The sequence below is a fragment of the Cimex lectularius genome, unplaced genomic scaffold (assembly GCF_000648675.2).
Source record: "Cimex lectularius strain Harlan isolate CLEC.00 unplaced genomic scaffold, Clec_2.1 scaffold156, whole genome shotgun sequence".
In the NCBI taxonomy this organism is placed as follows: domain Eukaryota; kingdom Metazoa; phylum Arthropoda; class Insecta; order Hemiptera; family Cimicidae; genus Cimex; species Cimex lectularius.
In genome coordinates, this window is record NW_019392760.1 from 1,155,696 (window position 1) to 1,181,035 (window position 25,340).

At 34.3% G+C, this 25,340-nt stretch overlaps 1 protein-coding gene across 2 annotated transcripts; it reads left to right on the forward strand.

Annotated features, from left to right (window-relative positions):
- Positions 1–176: 176 nt before the first annotated feature.
- Positions 177–23,937, forward strand: LOC106669790 (hyaluronan mediated motility receptor-like). Of its 2 annotated transcripts, none has more exons than XM_014399513.2 (8): positions 177–441; positions 17,576–17,748; positions 17,815–17,930; positions 17,986–20,605; positions 21,722–22,098; positions 22,176–22,443; positions 23,108–23,323; positions 23,388–23,937. In XM_014399513.2, exons 1-7 carry the CDS (start codon positions 396–398, stop codon positions 23,318–23,320), a joined length of 3,813 nt encoding a protein of 1,270 aa, XP_014254999.1. In that variant the 5' UTR covers positions 177–395; the 3' UTR covers positions 23,321–23,323; positions 23,388–23,937. The 2 variants fall into 2 exon arrangements, with proteins under 2 accessions (XP_014254999.1, XP_014254998.1); XM_014399512.2 differs by lacking the exon at positions 177–441 and adding an exon at positions 9,934–10,069.
- Positions 23,938–25,340: the final 1,403 nt, after the last annotated feature.

Here is a 25,340-nt window from a genome sequence, read left to right on the forward strand (position 1 = left end):
AGGTTGTTGCTGAAGTTAAAAATCGACGCAAATTTTCAGTTAAAATTCAATATAAACAAGGTTGATTTAAAGAGGGGAGTTTTAAATTCTATTTGATCCCCCACCTTCTTGTTGACTCACGACATCAGCAGGGGGATCAGCAGACCCGGCATCGGATTGGCCCGTTCGAATCCGTCCGTTGAACAGTTCCCCCGGGTCCCCCCGTACACGACGTCGAAACGGTTTCTGGTTTTCTGCAGACGTCTGACAATCCAGTGGAGTCAGTCAAGCCAGGGAAGCTCCGTGCTTAAAAGAAGCACCGCCGCGACTTTTTCCGTATACCTTTTGCCCTTTAGTCTGGGGGAGATTAACGTCCATATTTTGTCGTGTCCCGTTCGTTTTTATTTGCCGTCAAGATGTCCTTCTCCAAGGCGAAACTGTTGAGGTTCAATGAAGAAATGAGTAAGTTTTTTTTGGTTATTTCTCAATAATTATTAAATTGATTCATTTGAAATAAAGAGCCGATCGATGGCATTTATGTCACATCTCGCGATTTATTCTCGTCCGGTTTCCAAGTTACTGGAACATATTTTTGCGTACCAAACTGAAAAAATAAACACGAGGATTTTTCTTTACAGCCGGTAAAATCCGATAAATGTACCTTCAAACATATTCGCCTGGTTGGCGATGTTTGTCCACGGATCTGCCTACTGAGAAAACAAAACTCGGTCTGTTTGTTTTGAACCGGAAACCCCGCGGAGTTAATCACAGGAGCCCGAGAGAGTTCAAAGTCGGAAATTCTTCCTTCATTTTTTTACATTTTTTACTCAAATTTACACCCAAATCTACACAAAATGGCGGTCGAATGAAAGTACCGACAAACCTCGTTCGTCCTACATTTTTACTCTTATTTTCCGGTTGTTGCCTTTTAACATTTCTTGGGCTTCTTTACAGGAACTAGACGACCATCAAACTCATTTTCTTTTTATTGATACTCCCGAAATCAATTATCAGTAAAAAGAAAATGAGTTTGATGGCTGTCTCTTTTGTTCTAAATTCTGTCTCTTGGTTTCTAGATTTAGCATAATTTCATGTCCAAATAGGTTACAATTACCCTAAATGTTTATCGTCATCGATCTTTGATGTCCTTTTTTACGTTTTAAACGGCTTTTTTTTAGATGTGTTAATTTAATCAACGAAATATAGTAATCTTCCATTTTCTACAGAAACTAACCTGTTTTCCGAAGGCGTAAATAATATAAAATATCTTTACGTAATTAATAAATTTTTCGGAGATGAAATTGAAATTAAAATTATATAGAATTAATCTATATTTTATCTGTTTTATCGAATTTGATCATAATTGATGATTGACACGATCACCGAGAACAACCTGAAAACATTTTTAAATTCTGACAGAGTTCATATTTATCCCTTGTTTCTTCGAGATAATCTCAAGCCGATCGGCAAGAATATGGTGAAAACAGTTGATCATTTACCAATTGACTTCTTTTTTTCTTTCTAGTATGGCTTGGGATACTTCAAGCATGTGATACACCAGAAAAGATCACATTTCCCTGAAATGAAGCTTCATGTCTTGTCAGCTTGAGATTATATCGGTAGATTTTTTTTCTAATCATTAATGATCAAATAGCAAAATACACACTGATGACATCATGATAGCCTATGATGATCTTTTCCTCTTTTTTTTTTTTTGAAGTGCGATCATTAAATACCAGAGAAAATTAACGAATATCATACCAACCTGACTTGATAACAATAGGCCAAACAGAGTTGATCCTCAGTTTCAAACTTCTATCAACATTTATAAAAATAATTAATTCACTATGTATGCACATCTATCAATCACTTTTGAATGAACTTTTTCTTTGTGTGTATTTTGCTATATGATCGATCATTAACGACTAGGAAAAAAATCGATCGATATAATCCCATGCTGACACGACTAGCAAGAATCTGTCGAAAAGGTTCATCAATTACCTTTAAATTATGACAAAATTGGAAACTTATTTTTTCTGAATTCAGTTTACTTTATTATGTACAAGTCATAAGCAATACTTGAAAAGTTGTTTTTTTGCCTATTCTGGCTGGGTGTGCCAGTTTGAGATTATAATGATCACTTTTCCCTGGAATGATCCTTCATGATGATGATAATCATCACTGATAGCCTATGATGATCTTTTTCTCTGGGTTTTTTTGGAGTACGATCATTAAATACCAGAGAAAATTAACGAATATCATACCAATCTGTTTTGATAACAATAGGCTGAACAGAATTGATCTGCAATTTCAAAATTCTATCAAAATTTATAAAAATTAATTTACTAAATATATGCATCCATCAATCACTTTTGGATGAACTTTTTCATTGTGTGTATTTTGCTATATGATCATTAATGACTAGAAAAAAATCGATCGATATAATCCCACGCTGATACAACTAGCAATCTGTCGAAAAGGGTTGATCAATTACCTTTAAATTCTGACAAAATTGGAAACTTATTTGATCTGAATTCAATTTACTTGATTATGGGCTAAGTCATGAGCCATACTTAAAAAAAATTAAAAAAAAAAAAAGAGTTGGTAACTGATCAGTTGTTTTTGCCTCTCTGGCTGGTCGTATCACCTTGAGATTATGTCGATCGATTTTTTCCTAGTCATTAATGATCATATCGCAAAATCAATAATCATCACTGATATCCTATGATGATCTTTTTCTGTTAATTTTTTGAAGTACGATCATGAAACAGTAAAAATTAACGAATATAGCTAGCTTGACAACAATCGGCTGAACACAGTTGATCTGAAATTTTAAAATTCCATCAAAATTTTTGAATATTAATTTACTATATATGTACATCCATCAATCACTTTTCCTTCGCGTGTATTTTGCTATGTGATCGATCATTAATGAGTAGGGAAAAAAACGATCGATATAATCTCAAGCTGGCACGACCGGCAAGAATCACTCGAAAACGGTTGATCAGTTGCCTTTAATTTCCGTTAAAATTGAAGTAATGGGCTATCATTAATGCCCTTTTTATGTTTTCTTTTATTTGTGATCATTCATCAAAGACGAGGGGAAATTAATTAATTTAAACCCAAGTTGACTTTACCAGGAAGAAAAGGCTGACAGTTGACCAGCAATTTAAAAGTTCTGTCAAAATTATACATAGAGAAATTATTTCTCTAAATACATCGATCAACCACAAACTAGATAATTTTTGTTTGCGTTTTGGCAGTATGATCTTAAATGACATGGAAAAAAATTGACCAATATACTCCCACGTTTACAAGTTCAGCAAGAATAGGACGAAAACAGTTGATCAATTATCTCTTCACTTTTCTCGTTTTTTCCTGTTTTAATCCTATTCCTGCTGGTCTTGTCAACTAGACTTTACACTGGTAGATTTTCTTTAGTCATTAATGATCACATTTCAAAAAACACAGGCTAAAGATCCATCAACAGAACACTGATCAACTGTTTTCTTCCTACTCTTGTGGATTGTTTTTTTAAGTGTGATCATTTATGACCAGAGAAAAATTTACAAATATAATATCTACAATAGTTGACACGACCAGCAAGAGTAGGAAGAAAACAGTTGATGGATCTTTAGCCTGTGTTTTTTGAAATGTGATCATTAATTACTAAAAAAAATCTACCAATGTAGTCAAGTTGACAAGACCAGCAGGAATAGGATTAAAACAGTTGATCCGTTATCTATTAACGAACTTTTTCTTTGTTTATTGAAGTGTGATAACTAATGATCGGGGAAAATTGACCATTAAACCCACCGACCAACCAATGCAAAAAAAAATCAACACGACCAGTAAAAATAGGCTGAAAGCAATACTTGACCGGTTCAGATAAATTTAATTTTGTAATAAAACTAGTTTCTTAAATAAATTTTAGCACAATGAGGACTATTTTTAACGGGGTTTTAATGATTTATTTTTTGTCTATCATAGTTCATTTTAAATTTTTAGTGGGAGTCTGTAGAAAAATAGGTGTTTTAAACAATAAATTTTAGACATAATTCAGTTGTTGCATGGTTTGTGCCTTTAAGACAACCACGTGTATTTAACGTACTTATTTTTTATTTATGTTATTTTTTAATTTTGTGCTGTGACATCAGTCGAAATGACAGTAAATTCGAAGTTACCAAGTCAGACAAAACTGCCGTGAAATAAGCCATAAATTGGATGGATCGGGATGGGACCAAGACGGCAGGACCCAACTGTTGCGTCTTTGTTTTGGGCAGACTAGGACGCATTTCGATAACGGTCTTTTCTTCGGTACATCTGCCTGTTGCGTTAGGGTTCCGAGACCCCTCCGGAAGGAATAACCGCCAGCTGACCCTTTGTTCGCCCTCTAGACGCCCTTTTTTTAAAAGGGGGATAGGGAAGGCGAAGGAACGCCGTTGGAAACGGGGGAGAAGCGTCTTGTAATACGGGTCACGGTCCGTAAATTCGTGTGAAGCTGGCTTTCCATTATAATCTGTGTTTAACACAAGGAACGGTACACAATTTGAACGATCGGTCGTAAAAAGAAGTCGCATTAAGTTTAAAAAAAAGGCCGAATACGGCTGGTCTGCAACTTAGAACTTAGGTCTGTCTTAGAAAAACGGGGACAATACATTTTTAAACTTCTGCTTTATAAGCGATCTCCGTTAAACTAATCTGCCAAAATGAAAGATTTTTACTTCAAAACCTTTGGCAGTTATGAATTTCATTATGTGATTATGTCTCATACGTGAGAAAAATTATTAAACGAACAGCTGATGAAGGACCGATGATGGCTAGTGAGGCATGACGACCTTAGAGGTTGAGTACCTTAAAATATTTGCTGAAAGGACTTTCCAGATTCTCCGGTGAGCCTTGGAGCCTTCTCCAGAAAGGACGGACTTAGTTACAATTAAGCCTGTTTATAAATAAGGCTTTCTTCTTTAAAGGATAAACATAAACCATATTTTAATAATTGAGAACTACATTTCTAATGCGATCTGCCTCTTGGAGTCACGGTCCAGAAAACTTTCGTGACTAGTCTGTATAATAAAGCCAACAACCTCGTTTTTATATGCAGGGATGAATGCGAAAAATCAGTCTGAAAAGGTATAAATTTCGATGTAGAAGGCAGAAAAAGATTAATTGTTTAAAGATCGTACGATCTTGTGTTCTCGTTGCTACGGGTCAACGCGGATGCAACCATGAGATCATACATGACTGCAAACATAAAATTTTCTCTCTCGACACACCCCAAATCAAAAGGTCAAATCATATGGATTTCTTGCACAGTGACTTGAGGACTTACTGACTTACTAGTGACCTTTTGTTTAAGATAAGGTCAGTGGACTTTTACATGTTCAGTTGACAAATGCAGAAATTCTTCAAACTTTTTCCTTTTTTAAAGAAATAACTGATATGCATTGAAAATGTTAGATTGTTGAAAACCTTTTTTCCATAGTTTTATATCAAATTTCAGACACTATTGTTTGTATTTTCACCTTTTTTCCTGGCATCCTAGTTCGCCTAGTCTCGCTGTTTTTAGTGTCGGGGGCGTTAAGGCATTTATATTTTCAATGGGTCTGTGCGTTATTTAATCGGTTGTGTCCATTGTTGGGACTTCAGCTCATCCCTGAAGATGGCGGAACGTTGTCAAACCGAAACAGCGAGGATAGACGGACCAGAATGATTAGAAACTACTCGTCAACTCTTCGCAACAATCTCAGTTCAATGTTGGCTGATTCGTATGAATTCTTTTCAGTGGGGTAATATTTGCAGTTAGAGGTTATCTGATCATCCTGGATCCGCTAAGCCTCGCTGTTTTTGGGTCTGTCAAGTATTAGGCTTATCTTTTAAGTTATCCCCAAGCTTTCCCGATGAATCATGTACCCACCAAACCACTCACAGTTCTACTCTGGAACTCAAACGGAATACTGACGCACAAACAAGAACTTGAAACACTACTTAAAAACAAACACATAGACGTAGCACTTATCACCGAGACTCACTTATGCGACCGACATGCTTTCCACATAACAGGGTACACAACATATAGGTGTGACTTTAGTGGAAATCGGGCTCAAGGTGGCTCATTAATCCTTGCCCGACAATCCATACAGCATAATCTTCACTCCACAACATCCACTAACTCCCATCAAGTGCACCACTTATATTATCAGCAGTTTATTGCACCCCGTCTGTACCCATATATCCTCCCCAATTAAAATCCATCTTTCGCTCCCTTGGACGCCGGTTTGTGGCTGGGGGAGATTTCAATGCCAAGCACCCGCAATGGGGTAGCCGAATCGCAAATTCCCGTGGACGCCTTCTCCAAAATATCATTTTAACAGATAATTATTCCTTTATCTCTCCTAACCAACCCACATATTGGCCATCTGATCCCAATCGTCTCCCAGACCTATTGGACTTCTTTGTTGCCTCTGGCTTGGGATCCATCTCCCCAACTATTCAGTGTTTAAACGACCTATCTTCTGATCACTCCCCAGTACTCCTCACTCTAAACGTAACTCCAATTACCAAACCAACAAAACCATCCCTTTTGAATGGCACAGTTAACTGGAAATTTTTCCAAGAAAACGTAAATTCCTCCTTAAACTTAAACATTCCTATGAAATCCCCCCAAGAGGTAGATGATGCAGTATTAATACTCACCAATACCATTCAACATGCCATTGCACAATCCTCATCCCCCCCTAGAACTCACAACTTACCCTCTAACGATTATCTCCCATACCATATCCGCTCCCTTATAATCAGAAAACGCCAAGCTAGAAAGCGTTGGCAACAATACCGTTACCCGTCCTATAAAAGAAAACTGAACCAGTTGACTGTGCTAGTCCGTACAGAACTCTCTTCGTACCGTTCCTCCCAGTACAACAAATACCTCAAATCCCTTTCCACGCAAGATAACTCCCTCTGGTCCGCTACCAAAAAAATATTAAAATACAACCCAGTCAATTCCCCCATCCGATCACCGAACGGATCCTGGGTCAGAGATGACAAGGAGAAATCAAACTTATTTGCATCCCATTTAGAATCCACCTTCACTCCTCATCAAGACATAAATGATACCTCTCACGCACAACAAGTAATGCAATACCTTAACATACCACTTCCTCTCCATCACCCTCCGAAACCATTTCATCCATCTGAAGTAAAATACCGTATCCACAAATCTCCACGCAGAAAATCCGCTGGCCATGACCTAATTACCTTCAGTATCCTGCGAAACCTCCCACACAAGGCCATCCTATTTTTAACCTCAATATATAACGCAATCCTACGAACCACTCACTTCCCTCTCCTATGGAAATATTCCGTCATTATTCTCATCCCTAAATCTCACAAACCCCCTAACCAGATCTCATCCTACAGACCTATTAGCCTGCTTCCTGCAATGTCCAAAATCCTAGAACGACTCCTCTTAAAACGTTTAATACCAATCCTTGACACCTATAATATCATTCCCTCTCATCAATTCGGTTTCCGTCCCCAACACTCCACTATCCAACAATGCTTCAGAGTAGTCGACACCATCTCATCGGCCCTAGAAAAAAAAGAGTATTGCCTGGGCGCGTTCTTAGACATAGCACAGGCTTTCGACAGGGTCTGGCATCCAGGCATACTTTTTAAACTTAAGCGCTTCCTACCCTCCCATTATTACCTTTTAATGAAATCCTACCTAACTGACCGCTGTTTCAGAGTGAGGTGCGGCAATGAATTCTCAGAACTCAAACAGACACAGGCCGGTATACCGCAAGGTAGTATCCTTGGTCCTATCCTATATATCATTTATACTGCTGACCTACCAACACATCCTGACACTATTATCACCACCTACGCGGACGACACCGCAATCCTATCCTGCAACTCGAATTCTGTCCAAGCTACCTCCAACATCCAGGAACACCTTGAGCTTATCGAAGACTGGTGTAAAAAATGGAGGACAAGACTGAACGAAGAAAAATGCACTCAGTGTACTTTTACGCTGAAAAAGCAGTCTTGCCCTCCATTGTACATCAACAACAAAGAGATACCAGTTTCCACTCAAGTCAAATACCTGGGACTATATCTCGACAGCAGACTGACGTGGAATCCCCACACAAGACTTAAAAAACAGCAACTTAATACAAGACTTGGACTACTACGAAGACTTTTAAGACCGAAATCGACTTTGACAATTAAGACAAAACTAACACTATACAAGACTTTACTAAGACCAATATGGACATATGGAGTAGAATTGTGGGGCACTGCCAAGCCTTCCAATATCCAGCGCATCCAGTCCTTCCAATCGAAAGTCCTTAGACAAATTGTTAAAGCACCCTATTATGTCACTAACCTCACTATCCACAAAGACCTCAACATTCCTTTTGCCAACGAACTAATCCAGTCCAGATTCCAAACCTTCCATACCAACCTTTCAAACCATCCTAACCACACGGCTCGAGCCCTATCCACTCATTCCCATCCTGACAACCCACCACGACGCCTCAACCGACGATGGCCTCGGGACCTCCTTGATCCCTAATCATATAAACTGAGTGCCAGCAATGGCTGGCTCCTCAAAGCATGTGTCCTACCGGTGCAGTGCTGGCATTAGTGCTAGTGTTGTGCTGTGTGATATTTCATGCATGTGTACATATTTGTATAGTATACAATTCTGTATAGGTAACAAATAAATAAATTAAATTATAAAAAAAAAAAAAAAAAAATCTTTTAAGTAGCCCGTCTGGGCGATATTTTGTCAGTCGTGTATCGACCCAAAGGGCTTGCAGCTCACCTCTGAAGATTGGGAAATGTTGACAGATCGAAAGAGCGAGGCGTGACGGATCACGACGATCGAAAACTACAGTTACATCCTGTAGATCGAAACATACAATCCAATGATATCAATTGATTCTTATGAACCCTTTTCATTGGGGTATAACCATTTAAAAAAATTAATAACAATTTTCAAAATTCGTAGTTTGAACTTTTACGATTATTTGGTCCGCCTAGTCTCGCTGCTTTCAGGCGAGTTTAGGCATTTAGAATGGGCTGTTTTGTCAGTACTGCTTTCGCCATGAGCTCACCTGTGAAGATGGCGAAATATTGACAGACCGACACAGCGAGACTAGGCGGACCAATATGATGAAAAATTACAAGCATTTCCTGCAAATCTCAACAACAAATCTAACAATTAAATGATATTGACTGATTCTTATGAATTCTTTCCACTCAGATATAACCATAAAAAATCGTTAACGATAATTTTTAATATTTGTAATTTGATGTTTTCCGATCTTTCAGGTCTGCCTAGCCTCGTTGTTTTGAGTTTCAGGTGCGTTTTCCAGGCATTATTGGTCCTTCTATGCGTTATTTGGTTAGTACTGTACCCAACTCGAGCTCACCTCTGAAGATTGCGAAATGCCGGCGAAACAGCGAGGCTAGGCGGATCCGGATGATCGTAAACTACAGGCTCATCATGCAGATTTCAACATAATTTATTGATTTGGTCGATTCCTATGAATTCTTTCAGCCATAAAAAAATCACTAACGATCATTTTCGCACATCACACACCATAATCAATCAGAATAAGAAATCATACATCCCCCCCTTTTTTTAAGTCATCAGATTTCATCATTATAGATATGCTAACGAGCAAATCCAAGATCAAAAAAGACACTGAACCTACATTTCGCGTTGACAACATTTTAAATAAATTTCTAAGGTTGTATTTTTTTTTAAATGTTGTTATGCTATTGTGTAATTATTTTCTGTACAGTCTTTGGCCTGTTGTGGGATGTTATTTTTCAATATAAGAGGTTTATCGTTAATCCCCGGGTTCCGGCGTACGAGAAGGCTTTATCTCGTCTAAATATATTTTTTCATGCAAACTTTGCCCCCGTTTTCGATGACCCCCACGGCCCGGCACTCTTCAGTCCATACCGTTCCTCGGCAAAGAATCCTCGAAGATAATGTTTCTCAGCGGACGTTCGCTCTTTTGCTGCCTGTGCGATCCGCAGAACACTTCATTCGAACAGGCCGATATACCTTCACCTTGTGAGTGGAAAATTATTAAGATATTGTGGATTATTTTACAAATTGGAATGGGATGGATATGAATTTTTGCACAATTTTAACACCGAGACGGCCCAAAAAAATAATTTCAAAATTGAATAAAATTCAATGAGTTCAAATTGAAAGCGATTATCTCAATTATCCTCTTATCTATCATCTCCTTTAATTTGAAATATTCTAGCTATTAGCATTTCATTGAACCCGATACACCTCTGATCAGACTGGCATAATTCAATATCAAAAAAGTAATTTAAAAAATATATATATTTGCGGAAGTTACTAAGTTAATATTATAAGTACCTGTAGATATTTTGGAACTACAGACAGGCTTAATTCAATATCAAAAACAGTAATAGGTTTATTATAGTAATATTTTTAATAGTTTATTATGGTAATATGTTTATTAGGCAAATTGTCCTCCCAAGAAATGATCCGCCGCATAGGAAATTTGCGAAAAAAAATTCCAGAAATGGAACTTGGGTTCATGCAACATTAGCAAAGAAATCCTAATATTCAAAAATATTGCACGTCTATTAAAGCTGTTTGATTAAAATAAAGTTTTTCACCTGAAAAAAATTTTCTATCACAAGGTTGAAAATCGATGTCAAATAGCAATAAAACAACGTAGTAATTCACAAATCATGAGCGACATAACATTACTCTATACAATTGACTATGATTGAAGGTATAAAGAAAAAATCCATTTAAAAGTCCAGTAAAATAAAATGATTCACGATTTTTTTTTTCATCTCCTCCAATTTAAAATATAGTTTTATAAGGATTTCATTGAACCCGATACACATCTGATCAAGAGATTATGCTCGAAAACTATGAAATTAATGTTATAAGTATCTTTAGATAGTTTGGAACTACAGACTGGCTTAATTCAATAACAAAAACAGTATTAGGTTTATTATATTAATAAATTTTTTAATAGTTTATTATAGTAATAGGTTTAGTAGGCGAATTGTCCATCCAAGAAATGATCCGCCGCAAAGGCAGATTTGCAAAAAAATTTCCAGAAATGGAAGAAGGGTTCTTGCAATTTTAGCAAAGAAATTCTAATATTATTCAAAAATTTTGCATGTCTGATTATAATAGATTGTCACCTGAAACAAAAAAGTTTTGGCAGATTTTATTTCTGTCACAAGGTTGAAAATTGATGTCAAATAGCAATAAAACAACGTAGTAATTCACAAATCATGAGCGACATGACATTACTATATACAATTGACTATGATTGAAGGTTTAAAGAAAAAAAATCCATTTAAAAGTCCAGGAAAATAAAACGATTCACGATTTTTTTTTCATCTCCTCCAATTTAAAATATAGTTTTATAAGGATTTCATTGGACCCGATACACATCTTATCAAGAGATTATGCTAGAAAACTATGAAATTAATGTTATAAGTATCTTTAGATAGTTTGGAACTACAGACTGGCTTAATTCAATATCAACAACAGTAATATTTTTTTTCCGGAAGTTACTGGGCAAATTGTCCTTCCAAGAAATGATCTGCCGCAAAGGCAGATTTGCAAAAATTTTCCATAAATGGAAGAACGGTTCTTGCAATTTTAGCAAAGAAATTCTAATATTATAAAAAACTTTTGCATGTCTATTAAAGCTATTTGATTATATGTAATAGTTTTTCAGCTGAAAAAAAAAGTTTTAGCAGATTTTATTTCTGACACAAGGTTGAAAATTGATGTCAAATAGCAATAAAACAAAGTAGTAATTCACAAATCATGAGCGACATAAAATTACTATATACTATTGACTATGTTTGAAGGTATAAAGAAAAAATCCATTTAAAAGTCGAGTAGAATAAATCGTTTCACGATTTTTTTTTTCATTTTTCATCTCCCCCAATTTAAAATATTATAGTTATAAGCATTTCATTGAACCCGATACACATCCGATCAAAAGATTATGCTCGAAAACTATGAAATTAATGTTATAAGTATCATTAGATAGTTTGGAACTACAGACTGGCTTAATTCAATATCAACAACAGTAATATTTTTTTTCCGGAAGTTACTGGGCAAATTGTCCTTCCAAGAAATGATCCGCCGCAAAGGCAGATTTGTAAAATTTTTCCAGAAATGGAAGAACGGTTCTTGCAATTTTAGCAGAGTCTATTAAAGCTGTTTGATTATAATAAATTTTTTCACCAGAAAAAAAAAGTTTTAGCAGATTTTATTTCTGTCACGAGGTTGAAAATTGATACCAAACGGCAATAAAACAACGTAGTAATTCATTCAAGTCATAAGCGACACACTACTGTATACAGTTACTACTATATGTATGCAAATAATTGACTATGTGCTTTAAAAGTGAACGGAAAAAGAAAAAAGTCCAGTAGAATAAAAAGATTCACGATTTTTTTATATTTTTAATATTTTATCCAGTTGCATTTTGAAATAAGATCATCGCCAATTTTCCGTGTCACTTTTTTCGCTATTCTTCCCTTCTAATCGAACCCCACTCATTTTGAATTTTAATTTGTATATTTAAATTGTCTAAGTTACGACGGAATAAGAGGAAAGGTGGCGGCGAATCCCCATGCAGCTGTCATTCTGTTGCTCCCGGTGGTCATTGAAATATACCAAATGAAAGGAATCGTATGTCATATGGAAAGATTCAAGTCTTTTCACCCCTGCTCTCACATTCCCCACCTAGCCATTGTCGTGCAACCCCTCGCCCCCGTGGTAACAAATTGCCAAATAGTTCATTACCAAGGCGGGGTTGTTTATTCCCGTGGGACCGATTTAAATAATGCCCATTAATGCTAAGCTGGTAGACAATAGCCGAGGTGGAATTTGGCTGTCCATGGAAACTTTTTATCAATTTAATTTTTTTGAAAAGTCGATTTTCTTGAATTTAATAAATTCCCAAGGTTTATTGTTTTCAAAACGGAATATTTTCCATACAAAAAAATATTTCTTTGCAAACATTTAAAATATATTTTAATTAACTTGTAAAATATGCACCACCTACCTAACTTATAATCATGCATGATTAAACTGCATAGTGTTTGCACTTTGACTGAGATTGATAACTCAATATATACAAATATGTAAAACTAGGTCGTGGGTTCGAGTGCTCGTGAAACTAGTTTTTCATTTTTCATCTCAACCTTCTTTACCTAAAAATTAAATTAAAAAAAAAAATATGTATACATAATATTTTTCATTTTATTTAATTGATAATTTATATTTTTATAATCCTGATAAAACAGGCAAAAAAATGAAATTTTGCTGATTTTTTCTACAAAAATAACGAAAAAGGCCTTAACCCCAACACCCTAACTTGCATATCTTAGGTATGATCAGGTATGATATAAACTGCATAATTGATTTTGAACAACAATTAATTTTTTGTAATATTAACAATTCATAAATAATTGATAATATTAATAGATGTTATTAATACATAATGATGATGCTAATATTACCAAATCGTAACGATTCATTCATCTTCTGATGTCCACCCAAATACCACGATCATTCTTTACATATTTCTTGTAAGATCAGTGCTTGAATAATGTTTTCCTGTTTGGAATCCATACGTTGCAAAATCTATTTATACTTCAATCTGTACAATTTAAATTTATCAGAATTCTTGCCTATAAAATAGGAGTAACTATTACTGACTGTAGACAATTTGTCTAGTTTTTCATCTCAACCTTCTTTGCCTAAAAATTAAAATAAAAAAAAATGTATACATAATATTTTTCATTTTATTTAATTTATAATTGATATTTTTGTATTCCTGATAAAACACAGGCAAAAAAAAAATGAAATTTTGCTGATTTTTTCAACAAAAATAATGAAAAAGGCCTTAACCCCAATACCCTAACTTGCATATCTTAGTTATTATCAGGTATGATATAAACTACATAATTGATTTTGAACAACAATTAATTTTTTGTAATATTAACAATTCATAAATAATTGATAATATTAATAGATGATGATGATACTAATATTACTAAATATTAATGATTCATTCATCTTCACCCAAATGCCACGATCATTCTTTACATATTTCTTGTAAGATCAGTGCTTGAATAATGTTTTCCTGTTTGGAATCCATACGCTGCAAAAATCTATTTATACTTCAATCTGTATAATTTAAATTTATCAGAATTCTTGCCTATAAAATAGGAGTAACTATTAGTGACTGTAGACAATTTGTCTAGTTTTTCATCTCAACCTTCTTTGCATAAAAATTAAATTAAAAAAAAAATGTATACATAATATTTTTCATTTTATTTAATTTATAATTGATATTTTTGTATTCCTGATAAAACACAGGCAAAAAAATGAAATTTTGCTGATTTTTTCTACAAAAATAACGAAAAAGGCCTTAACCCCCAACACCCTAAATTGGAAAGAATTATCTTAGTTATAATCAGGTATGATATAAACTGCACAATTGATTTTGAACAATTCATAAAAAATTGATAATAATAATTGATGATATTAATATTACCAAATCGTAACGATTCATTCATCTTCTGATCTCAACCCAAATGACGAACATTCTTTACGTACAATTAATTAAGGTTTTAAGTTGAGATAAAAAAGCCAGTGTCACGAGCGGGATTCAAACCCACGACCTTTGGCTTGATACGCCGCTACTCTACCACTTGAGCTGGACAAGTGGACCACAAAAAATAGTGAATTCTTTACATACTTTTTTTGTATGAACAGTGCTTGAATACTCCTATTTGGAATCCATACGCTGCAAAATCTATTTATAAATTTAAATCTGTACAATTTAAATTTCTTCAAATAACTGCCTATAAAATATGAGTAACTATTACTTACTATAGTCAATTTCTACAGTAAGTTACTCCCCTTAGAGACACATAGATTTTGCTCTGATTTAATTACTCCCTTCAAAATAATTAACTACTATTAAATTCATCAGAGTTCATGGTCCGCTTTTATCTCGACCAATACCTTACTTTCTTATATTTCCTATCATTCTACTAACTATACTAAAAATACTCCTATTGAATGATGTGTTCAGCCAAAAACTTTCCAATTTTTACTATTTTTCATTCTTCTTTTTTTTCGTTTTACAGTCGAGTATGCTGACATGTTAAATCTTGAATTATTATGTATGTTTTAAGTTAAATTATCTTTCTTTATTTCTATAACAATCAAACGTTTTTTTATACAAATTATTTAACTCACACTTCTGTACATGTATGTATATTGTCTGAGGGGATCGAAATCATGATAGCTCAAGTAGTTAGAGCAGCGGGGTATTGTGCCAAAGGTCAAATCCCGCTCATGATACCAATTTTTCATTTCAACCAAAAACCTTCGACAAAAAGAACAATTAATTGGTATATGTATATATTTTCATATTTTACTTATATTATTTGTAATTAAATTATTTATTGAATATAATTCGTCTAAATATGCACAAAATACTCTTATTTTTACTTACTTAATCATATGTTTTATGCAGATGTTTTCTAATATTATTTTACTTTATTAATATTCTAATATTATTTATCTAATATTTTAAAATATGTTATATTATTTTACTTTTTTTTACATTTTACAAATTTAAAATAACGATGATAAATGTGAACTTTTTTTAGGTATTTTTAGGTATATTTATATGAAATATACTTTTAAATGATTTTCTTACTCTACGTATTGTTTAATACTTAAGTAATTTTTTCTTTTGTTTTCTTATTTTTACTTTTATATTGTTATATTTTATTTTTCTATATTTAAACTCTTTTTTTTGTAAATTGGATTAATATCTTAAAATATATCAGAAATCATAAAGAGGACATGGAGGGACCTCAGGGCAAAAGCCCCAGGCCTCCTGAGAGCTTGGACTTTTCCATATAGGTCTCAATGTAAATGGTTTTTATCCACGTCCTCCAAAGGGAGCTTTGTAAGGTCAATCATATTAAAAGAAAAGCCAAAGACGGAGGAGCCCCTGGGTCCCTCCTGTTTCGGCAGTGATGGCCAGACAGCTGGCTGTACGCGCTCCCCAGAAGTGACATACATGCAAATCCACACACACCACTGGTACACATATGCACACATAGCTACATAAAGGCAAAGATAGCCCTTGCTGGTTTTTTGCCCCCCCCCCCAAAAAAAAAAAAAAATCAGAAATTTAAGAAATTAATCATTTTTGGAGTTTTTTTAAATCAAAAAATTTTTATTTTCTTGCTTGAGCTTTCTTCACATCAGCCTATGAAGTGATTAAGTGACTAGTCAAAGAAAATTTTATTAAAGCAGTCTAAATTGTCTCTCATAAGCACATACCTCTTTGTGTTCTATAACATGGAAAATATAATTAAACAATCCAATTTTAACATAAAATATGCAATAATTAAATTTTTTCATAAACTAAACATATTCATTGCTATGTGGTTTATATCAAAATCAAGTTGTGCAAAAATAATGAAGTTGTCACACAGCCTTGTCTCACTACACATCCATCATTAAAAGCTCAGACAATCCTTCTGGATCTTTAATAAATTCTTATTTTATTATGTTGTGCAATTGATTCTGTTCTAGTTGCAAAACACTAAATAAAAGTGTGTGGTGATTAGTGACCGTTAATCGATATTTATTTAGAAATCGTGAGATGCGGTCTGGTGTGATGTAGGTTTCAGAAAAATATTTTCTTTATCGTGCCAACGTTTCGATCTTTATTGAGATCATCTTCGGGGCCTGGGATTTACAAACATTGTTTACATATAACAATTATATTTTGGATGTGGAAAAGTGAATTTATACAATGCAAAATATATTTTTTTATATATTCAATCAAAGTATTTCTACTCACTCAAAGTGTTTGTCTTCTTTGTAATTGTGCCATTCTTGCGTGTCGTATCGAGAGTGCCAGTGAGATTTTGCTATTTTGTGTTTATATACGTTGGATTTTGAAGTTGATCTCAATAAAGATCGAAACGTTGGCACGATAAAGAAAATGTTTTTCTGAAACCTACATCATACCAGACCGCATCTCACGATTTCTAAATAAATACTAAATAAAAGTCAGAAAGCATGTATAAAATGCATGTTTGCTTAAATAAATGTTACTATTGTCTACAGCAAAACTTTTACTAGATTTGTTCACAAGGAGTAAACTATTGGAAATAAATTTATTATATTTAGTCCAACATTTTCAATGTTATGTGAAATCGACTGAAATTAAATATAATAAAAAAAAATAAAAAAATAAAAATACATGACTAAACGTAGGCTCCTTCACCAAAGGTTGGTTTGTGTTTGAAAATATTTGGCATTGCCATTTGCTGGAAAATTTGGTGACATTTGATTCCTTTGACTTCAAGAATTGGCATATGTGAAGATAGCATTTTACTTTTTTCCTTTGTGATTTAAACAATCAATTAATCACTTTTGAATATAATTTTTTTATCCTAAAAGATTTAGATTTTTGTGTCCCAAGTGTCGAAAAATGAACTTTATCTGTTTTAGCTTGTGCCCCACCACCGGGGAAATACGATCCCAAGTTTGATTCGAAAATAAAAGGCGCTGTGATCGAAAAGAGTAAAAGATTCGCCGAGGTGAAGGTAGAGCCGGCTCCTTCCGTCTGCAGCTTGGACTCCGGTTCATCGTGCTCGCTTACGAACAAGCCTACATTTAGGACGGTAAGTTTCTTGACAGTTTTGTTTGGATTACGTTGAATTTATTTAATTTTGTACATTTGTTAACAGCCACAGCTACCAAGAAAAAAGCCAATTACAACTCCCAAGTCGGCTATTGAAACCGGGAAGACCTATACGCCTTCTATAGAAACTAAAACGAAAAGGAAGCTCGATGATATTTTCAAGTAAGGTTGATCGATGTAATTTTATATGGTTTTATAATAATCAAAACCATTTCAGGTTTTCAACCGAAAAGAATCTCATCGAACAGATTGACGAGCTGACAAGAGTACACTCTGCGCAGCTGATTGAAAAAGATCAGGAGCTTTCGTCCCTGTATAACGAAGTAACCAAGCTTAAAAATACCATTGTCAAACTGGAGAATTCTCGTGAAATAGATTACAATACGATGAAACAGAAATATGATGTTGAAATGAACAACATCAAAACAGAGCTTGATGAAGCGCATAATCTGCTCGAGAGGGAAAGTTCGCACCATGAAGAGTTAATACAAGAGTTGACAAACAAGATAAGCATTTTAGACGAAAATTTAAAAAATAGCAATTCTTTCAACAGTGAATTGGAATGTCAAATGTCTGAGAAACAATCGGCGCTCGATGAATTGAAAAATCGGTACGCAGTCTTAGAAGAAGAGTTGCAATCGATGAGAGAAGAAATGGCGAGAGTTGTAGAAGAGAAAGAAACGGAAATCACTAATATTAAAGAAAATTTCAAAAAACAATTAGAAGAGTTGACAATGACAAGTGAACACACCATCGAGAGCTTATCTGAGAAAATGGAAGAAAGATACCTCCTTCTCGCAAATGAACTAGAACAGATGAAAATCGATGACCAAGAAGACCTTTTCAGGAAGATGGAGTTACTAACTTCTGAAGTCAAAGAGAAAGTGATGTTGTTCGATTCTCAAGCAGCCGAAGCGTTCGATGCCGTGAAGAACATAACAGAAAATTTCGACGAAAAATCAAAGGATCTGATCGAGTCGTTGAACGACTGCGCAAAAATCAACTGTGACAAGCTTAACGAGGTCATCGAATTGAGTGAAAATCTAGAAGCCCAAAAAGTCAGAAACCTCAAACAGAAGATCGAAATTGTAAATCTTGAAGAACAGATTGAAACGCTCAAAGAGCAAGTGGAGAAACTGAAAAAACAATGCAGGAAGTACGAGATAGTGCAGAGCGAAGTTACAAAAACTATACAAGTACTGAGCACTAGGCTCTTTGAAAGTGAAAGCGAAGTCGAGAACATGAATGAGACTAAGGAAGAGCTTATACTAAGAAAGAACGCTCTCGAGGAAAAGATAAATGCTTTGAGAAGTGAGAATGAAGATCTTAGAGAAAAGATTTCTGACCTTGAAGTCAATCTTATAAAAGATGTCATGGAAGTTGAAAGGAACCTTATTTCAAAAGTTGAAAATTTCCAAAAAAGCACATGCAATGAATCTTCAAAGCTGAAAGCTCAATTAGAAGAAAAACAGAAATCCGTCGAAGGACTCCTGTTAGAAGTGGAAACATACCAAAACAAAGTTTGGGAGTTGAATGAGCACAAACTCTTCTACGAAGAAATCATCACTAAATGCAAAGAGGAAATTGAATCTCTTTCTTACAAGTTCAAAGATGTTGAACAGCGCTATAACAGGCTTGAAGAGTTGAAACGTGTGAGTGATGATAGAGTAAATGAATTAGAGAAAAATATGAACGTGCTGAGAGAGGAAAAGGCCATCTTGGAAAATGAATGTCAAGATAAGGTCTTGGAGATTAACAATCTCAAACTTGAAATTGACCAGTTGAAAGACAAATTGATGAAAGTAGAAAACGATATAGCCCAGATGGAAGAAACCGGCTTTGAACATGAAAAACACATCGAAGAGCTTGCAATGCAGCTCAAGCATTACACCGACTGCGGTCTCAAATCCACGAATCAGATAAACAGTCTGACAAACCAACTCAAAGAAAAACAGATGGAGTTGGATAAAGCACAAGAAGAATTCACCGAAAAAGATCTGAAAATTGAAACGCTCTCTGCTGAATTGTCAGAGAGTAAAATGTACATACAGACTATGACTGAGCACGTTGTCGCTCTTATGGGCGAATTATCGGAAAAGACGAGAGAGGTTGAAAATCTCATGAATGAGATAGAAATGAAAAATGGGACAATGGTCCAAGTCTCAGAGGAATACGAAGAGATCAAGAAAATGTACGAGGATGAAGTGAAGAAGTGTGAAGAGATGGAGAAGGAACTCCATGATATGCAGAGTGATAATGAGAAGTACGTAGACGAACTGATCTCTGAGCTAGTTCTTGAAAAAGAAAGATGCACAGACCTAACTCAGACATCCGAAGAGGCCCTCTCCGAATTAAGAGTTTTCCAGCAACAAATTTCTCTTTTAGAAGGTGAGAAAGAAAAGCTTGCCTTAAGAGAAAAAGAGATAGAAGAACTAAAACAAAAAATTAATGAAAACGAATATGAAAAAGTTAAATTAAATGACATAATCAACTCATGTCACAAGCAAATTCAAATTTTAGAGGAAAAATCACAAACTGAAAGTGAAGAGTTACAGAATAAAATCAATTCTCTCGAAGCTAGTGAAAATTGTTTGAACGATGAAATCTTCAGACTTAACAACTTGAACAACGCGCATGAGATCAGTTTAAAAGAAAAAGAATCGCAGATTGTTGATTTAAAAGAAGGACATGCGCAATTAATGTCAAAGCTCAGTGAGATTATTGCGGAAAAAGACGATCTTGTTGAGATGGCCAAACATCAGTGGGAAGAGATGGAACTACTCACGAATGAAATCAGCAACCAACAAGAAGAAATTGACGACTTGAAAAAACTCAAGGTAATTTATTATATTACTATAATATACTACTAATTTCATGACTAGTTTAGGTTAGGTACAGATGCATTTTGATTATTAGAGTTTTTAAATCTGATGTAGGGGACTTTGGTAGCCGAGTGGTCAGCGTGTTGGACCCTCGGCTCGTAGATCCCTCGGTCTACGGGGTTCAATTCCCAATGTCACCTCTAGAATTATATTCACAATCTCCTCCCTTTCTTCTAGGAAATAAATAATATACTATACACAGACTAAGCTCTGGCTAATATGTTAAACATTAAAAAAAATTCAAGACTAGTTTAGCTAATACAGATCCATTTTGATTATTAAATTTTTTTTAAACCGGGTAATATGTTGTTTTTTATTTCAACACTAAGCTTATTGATTATTTGGAGGTCGTGAGATGCGGCCTGGTGTGATGTAGGTTTTAGAAAAACATTTTCTTTATTGTGCCAATGTTTCAATCTTTATTGAGATCATCTTCAAGGCCTGGGATTTATAAACATTGTTTTTGAAAATTTTAGATAAAAAAAAATGAAGTTATACAATGTTAGAAAATTTTAGATTAAAAAATGAATTTACACTATGCTAGAAAATTTTAGATTTAAAAAAATTAATGTACACTGCTAGAAACTTTTAGATTAAAAAAATGAATTTATAATGCTAGAAAATTTTAGATTTAAAAAAATTAATTTACACTATGCTAGAAAATTTTAGATTTAAAAAAATTAATTTACACTGCTAGAAAATTTTAGATAAAAANTATTCTAAAATTTTCTAGCATAGTGTAAATTAATTGTTTTAAATCTAAAATTTTCTAGCATTATAAATTCATTTTTTTAAATCTAAAATTTTCTAGCATTATAAATTCATTTTTTTCACATCCTACATGTATTTGTAAAATTAAACATTATTTATAAATCCGAGGCCCTGAAGATGATCTTGATAAATATCGAAACATTGGCACGATAAAAATATGTTTTCCTGAAACCTACGTCACACCAGACCGCATCTCACGATCTCCGAACAATCATTAACTAATAGTCACTAAACACAACACACTAAGCTTATTCTTATTAAGAACATACATATATTGTAATATTAATTGTATATTAATAGGATGATAAATTCGAGGAGGTACGCGCTCTTCATCAGGCAGAGCTACAGAACCAAATCTTTGCCCTTCAGCAGAGCCTTGAAGATACTCAGAAGGCTGTTATCCAGCTCAAAGCCAAGGAGGAAGACCTGGTCTTCAAGCTCAATTCAGCCGAGGCGGATCTCACCCAGGCCGAGACGGACAAAGAGAGCTATGAGAAAAACTTAGTCGAGCTCAACTGTAAAATAACAGATCTCGAGTCAAAATTCGTTGCTATGGAGAAGCGGAAGAATGAGTACAAAATGTATGCCATCGAGATGGAACAGGACAAACAGAAGATGAAACTTGAAATTGATGATTTACATGCTGAAAATGAAAAACTTCAAGAAGAAAAACATGAGTACGTTATTTCTCTTTTTTAAAATTTTTTTTTTATACATATAAAAACAAATTAACAGGGTGTTTGGCTTTTCACAGAGATTCAATGAGCGTAACTTCACTCAGTGCTCGTATTGCTGACTTGGAATGCAGAAACCAAGACCTTGAGAACATCATTGGACCGTTTCGTGAGCAGCTTATTCAGTTTGAGAGCGAACGGGCTGCCCTCCTCTCCAAAAGTGAGAACACCGAAAAGGAGCTGAAAGCCCTCGCACTCGAACATGCCAAAGCGCTCGGACACCAAAACCACAAACAGAAGATACGTCATGTCGTCCACCTCACGGAAACAATCTGCGACCTTAAAAAGGTAACGCCTGATTTCCGCCGTCGACTATCTTACACAGGCTTAAACGCTTCTCTAATCTGCAGGACTTTGAAGCTTCAGGAGCTTCCGACCGGATTAAGAAAAAGCCCAATTTTGCTCAGCTGCTCAAACAGCTGCTTAAGCTCCTGAAGCCAAATTGTGACATCTACGACTTAATCGGGGTATTATGTATTGTCGTTATTCACGTATATGGCTTTTAGTTTAATTAAAAGGGTTTTAATTGTAGGTAATTAATCGTTTGTTCATATATTTATTTAAAGGCATGTCAAATGGGTTTTGTACGTTTACTGTAGAGTTTTTAGACAAATTGGATTTTTATAAATTATCAACGGAAATACAAATACATTGGGTTCTAATTTGAAATTTATTATGCTTTTCATGATACTTATATATTTTCTCAAATTGATTATAGCATAAAAAATTAGCTTTTAGTGGCATGCAAGTTTAAGTTTAGTCGAATTCTCCATTTATCCAAGTTTCCTCAAGGTATTCCTTATTCTTTCTCCTCTTCTTCAATGTAACAGTTTCCGTTTATTTATCCTCCTCTTAATATTTCATTCGTCAAATTGTTTACTGGCAGTCTTATTCTGTCCTACACATGCACCTCATTTGTTTTACGTTATACACGCATAAGTTTTATTTCCAGGAAATGGAGAAGATACGAGCCGAGAACAACAAGCTGAGAGCAACCATCCTCGAAAACCAGGAGAGCACGTTGAAGAAATCCGGCATGGTAAAAGGCCGAAAGGAACGGGAGAACAAGGAAAACACCTTCGAAGCGACGAGCCCCCTTGTTAAGCACAAAGCCGAACGGCAGTCCAGCCCGGCCAATCCACTAAAACAGAGGAACATCACATAATCGGTACGCCTGAATTTACAAAATTATTATCTCATTCCTTTATTTTAATTCTCTAAACTCTTTTTAGTGATGCAAATCGGAAAGACAGGGGCTAAAGACTGCAACAGTAATAGCAATGTACTGTTTATAGCATACATTAACATTAATGACAATCTTAAATAAAAATTTCACATAAAACAAGTTTATTTTCTTTTTACTTTATATATTTTTTAATATAAAAAAAAGTAATGCATTTACTTACAGGCTTGTTTTATGTTCTGTGATATTTAAGTGTTTATCTTCCAGTAAGCAATTTAGCCAGTCCTGTTTTAAGCAGTCCGAAAGGAAAAAAAATGTGATACTATCCATTTCAAAATTGATAAATTCTTTTTTCTTTATTTATTTTTTATTAATATTTTTTTATATATTTGTTACCAAAGCACCTAGTTATTCAACACAATCCTCATTGAAATATAGATGACCTGTTTGCAAACTAGGAAAAGAAAAGAGTAGTGTTTTTCATCTTTTCTTGATAATACAAATGAGATATATTTTAAAAGAAAAAGGTTTTGTTTTTGTGTAATAAATTGCTTATATATATAATTTGTACAAATAAAGAATATGTGCGCACTTTTCAATTGTTCTAAGACATTTTCTCACCCTAAATCCTAAAGTTTAATTAAACCTGCATACGCTAGCATGTTGCACAGCGGCAAGTTAGTATACTGTATTTTTATTACAAAGGAAACAGCGCTGTCTTTCTTCTTTCTGCTCGTACACTTGGAATTCTCAGCTGGAGTAGGCAGAAGATGAAAAATAAGGTAGAAATTACAACGAAGGCGATTAATAAGGCTGGCTGTTTGCGACTTGGGCATTACGGGCTTAAAAACTGCTTGTATAAATAAAAGGCCTGGGGCAGGGCAATTTGTGAACACATTTATTCTGCCCCTGCTAAGAAGAAATGTTGTATACATTATTGTGATAGTTTTGAGAAATTGAGCTTTGAAGTTTTGCATCGAGGACCACAGCAGCCGAGTGATTAGCGTGATTAATTCTCTTGATGTGGTCGTGTGCTCGGATTCTCACCATCGCCCCTTGTAATTTTTTCATGCATCCCTTCCCCCTAAAAATATATATATATATTTACTAATAATCAAAGTTCATAATGCCATTAAAAAAAGTTTTTCACGCTGAATGGCTGCAATAAGTTGCATTTTTTAGGTTTTGGCCTAGGACTCTCTTTTTTTATAATCCTGAAAGATTTTTTAAAATTATTATTTACGTTATTTATATTGGTTAGGTCTATTATTTTATGTGCACTTTTTATCAAAAAAAGGTTGGTATGTTAAATTTAACAAGCAAATAACTACTTACCAAAAATAACGAATCTGAAAATGAAGTATTTTTGAAAAACAGATGGTTTTTATTATAATTTATTTTACAATACAATAGGAAATGAATCGCATGTTGAAAGTAGTACTGCTGAATTTCCACTTACTTTGTTAAATAAGTAGTATTAAGTATTTCTCCACTAATTGATTTTACGCAGGAAATGAGTTTTTGTGGTGGAAAAAACGTAAATTGTCACATGCATTAATTTTAACTATTAATACGAGCACTTTTTTTTTATTAAGATGTAGTAAAATTTTGGAAATACGGTTTTTTGACTAGTATTTTCTCCATACATTCCACATACAATATGTTATTTTAAATTGATATTTTTAATATTTCCGGACCGATTTATGATGCTTTTATCATGTTTTTCCATAGAAAACGTATCTATGAATGCAATAGTATAAAAAAAATTGAAAAATTTGGATATATGGCATTTTTAAGTCAGGTACAAATGATAAATATATTCTTACACCAAAGTACAAAAAAATATTTATTAATTGAATGTTGGCCAAAGACGCTGAATGATGTGGAAACTGGTGTTGGCGAGTGTCGTTCTTTTTGTAAATAATCTCAACTGCAAGCTGCCTGACTTGTATTGTTTGTTTACGTGTACGTAGGTTTGGAGCGCAACAATAAACGTGTACGA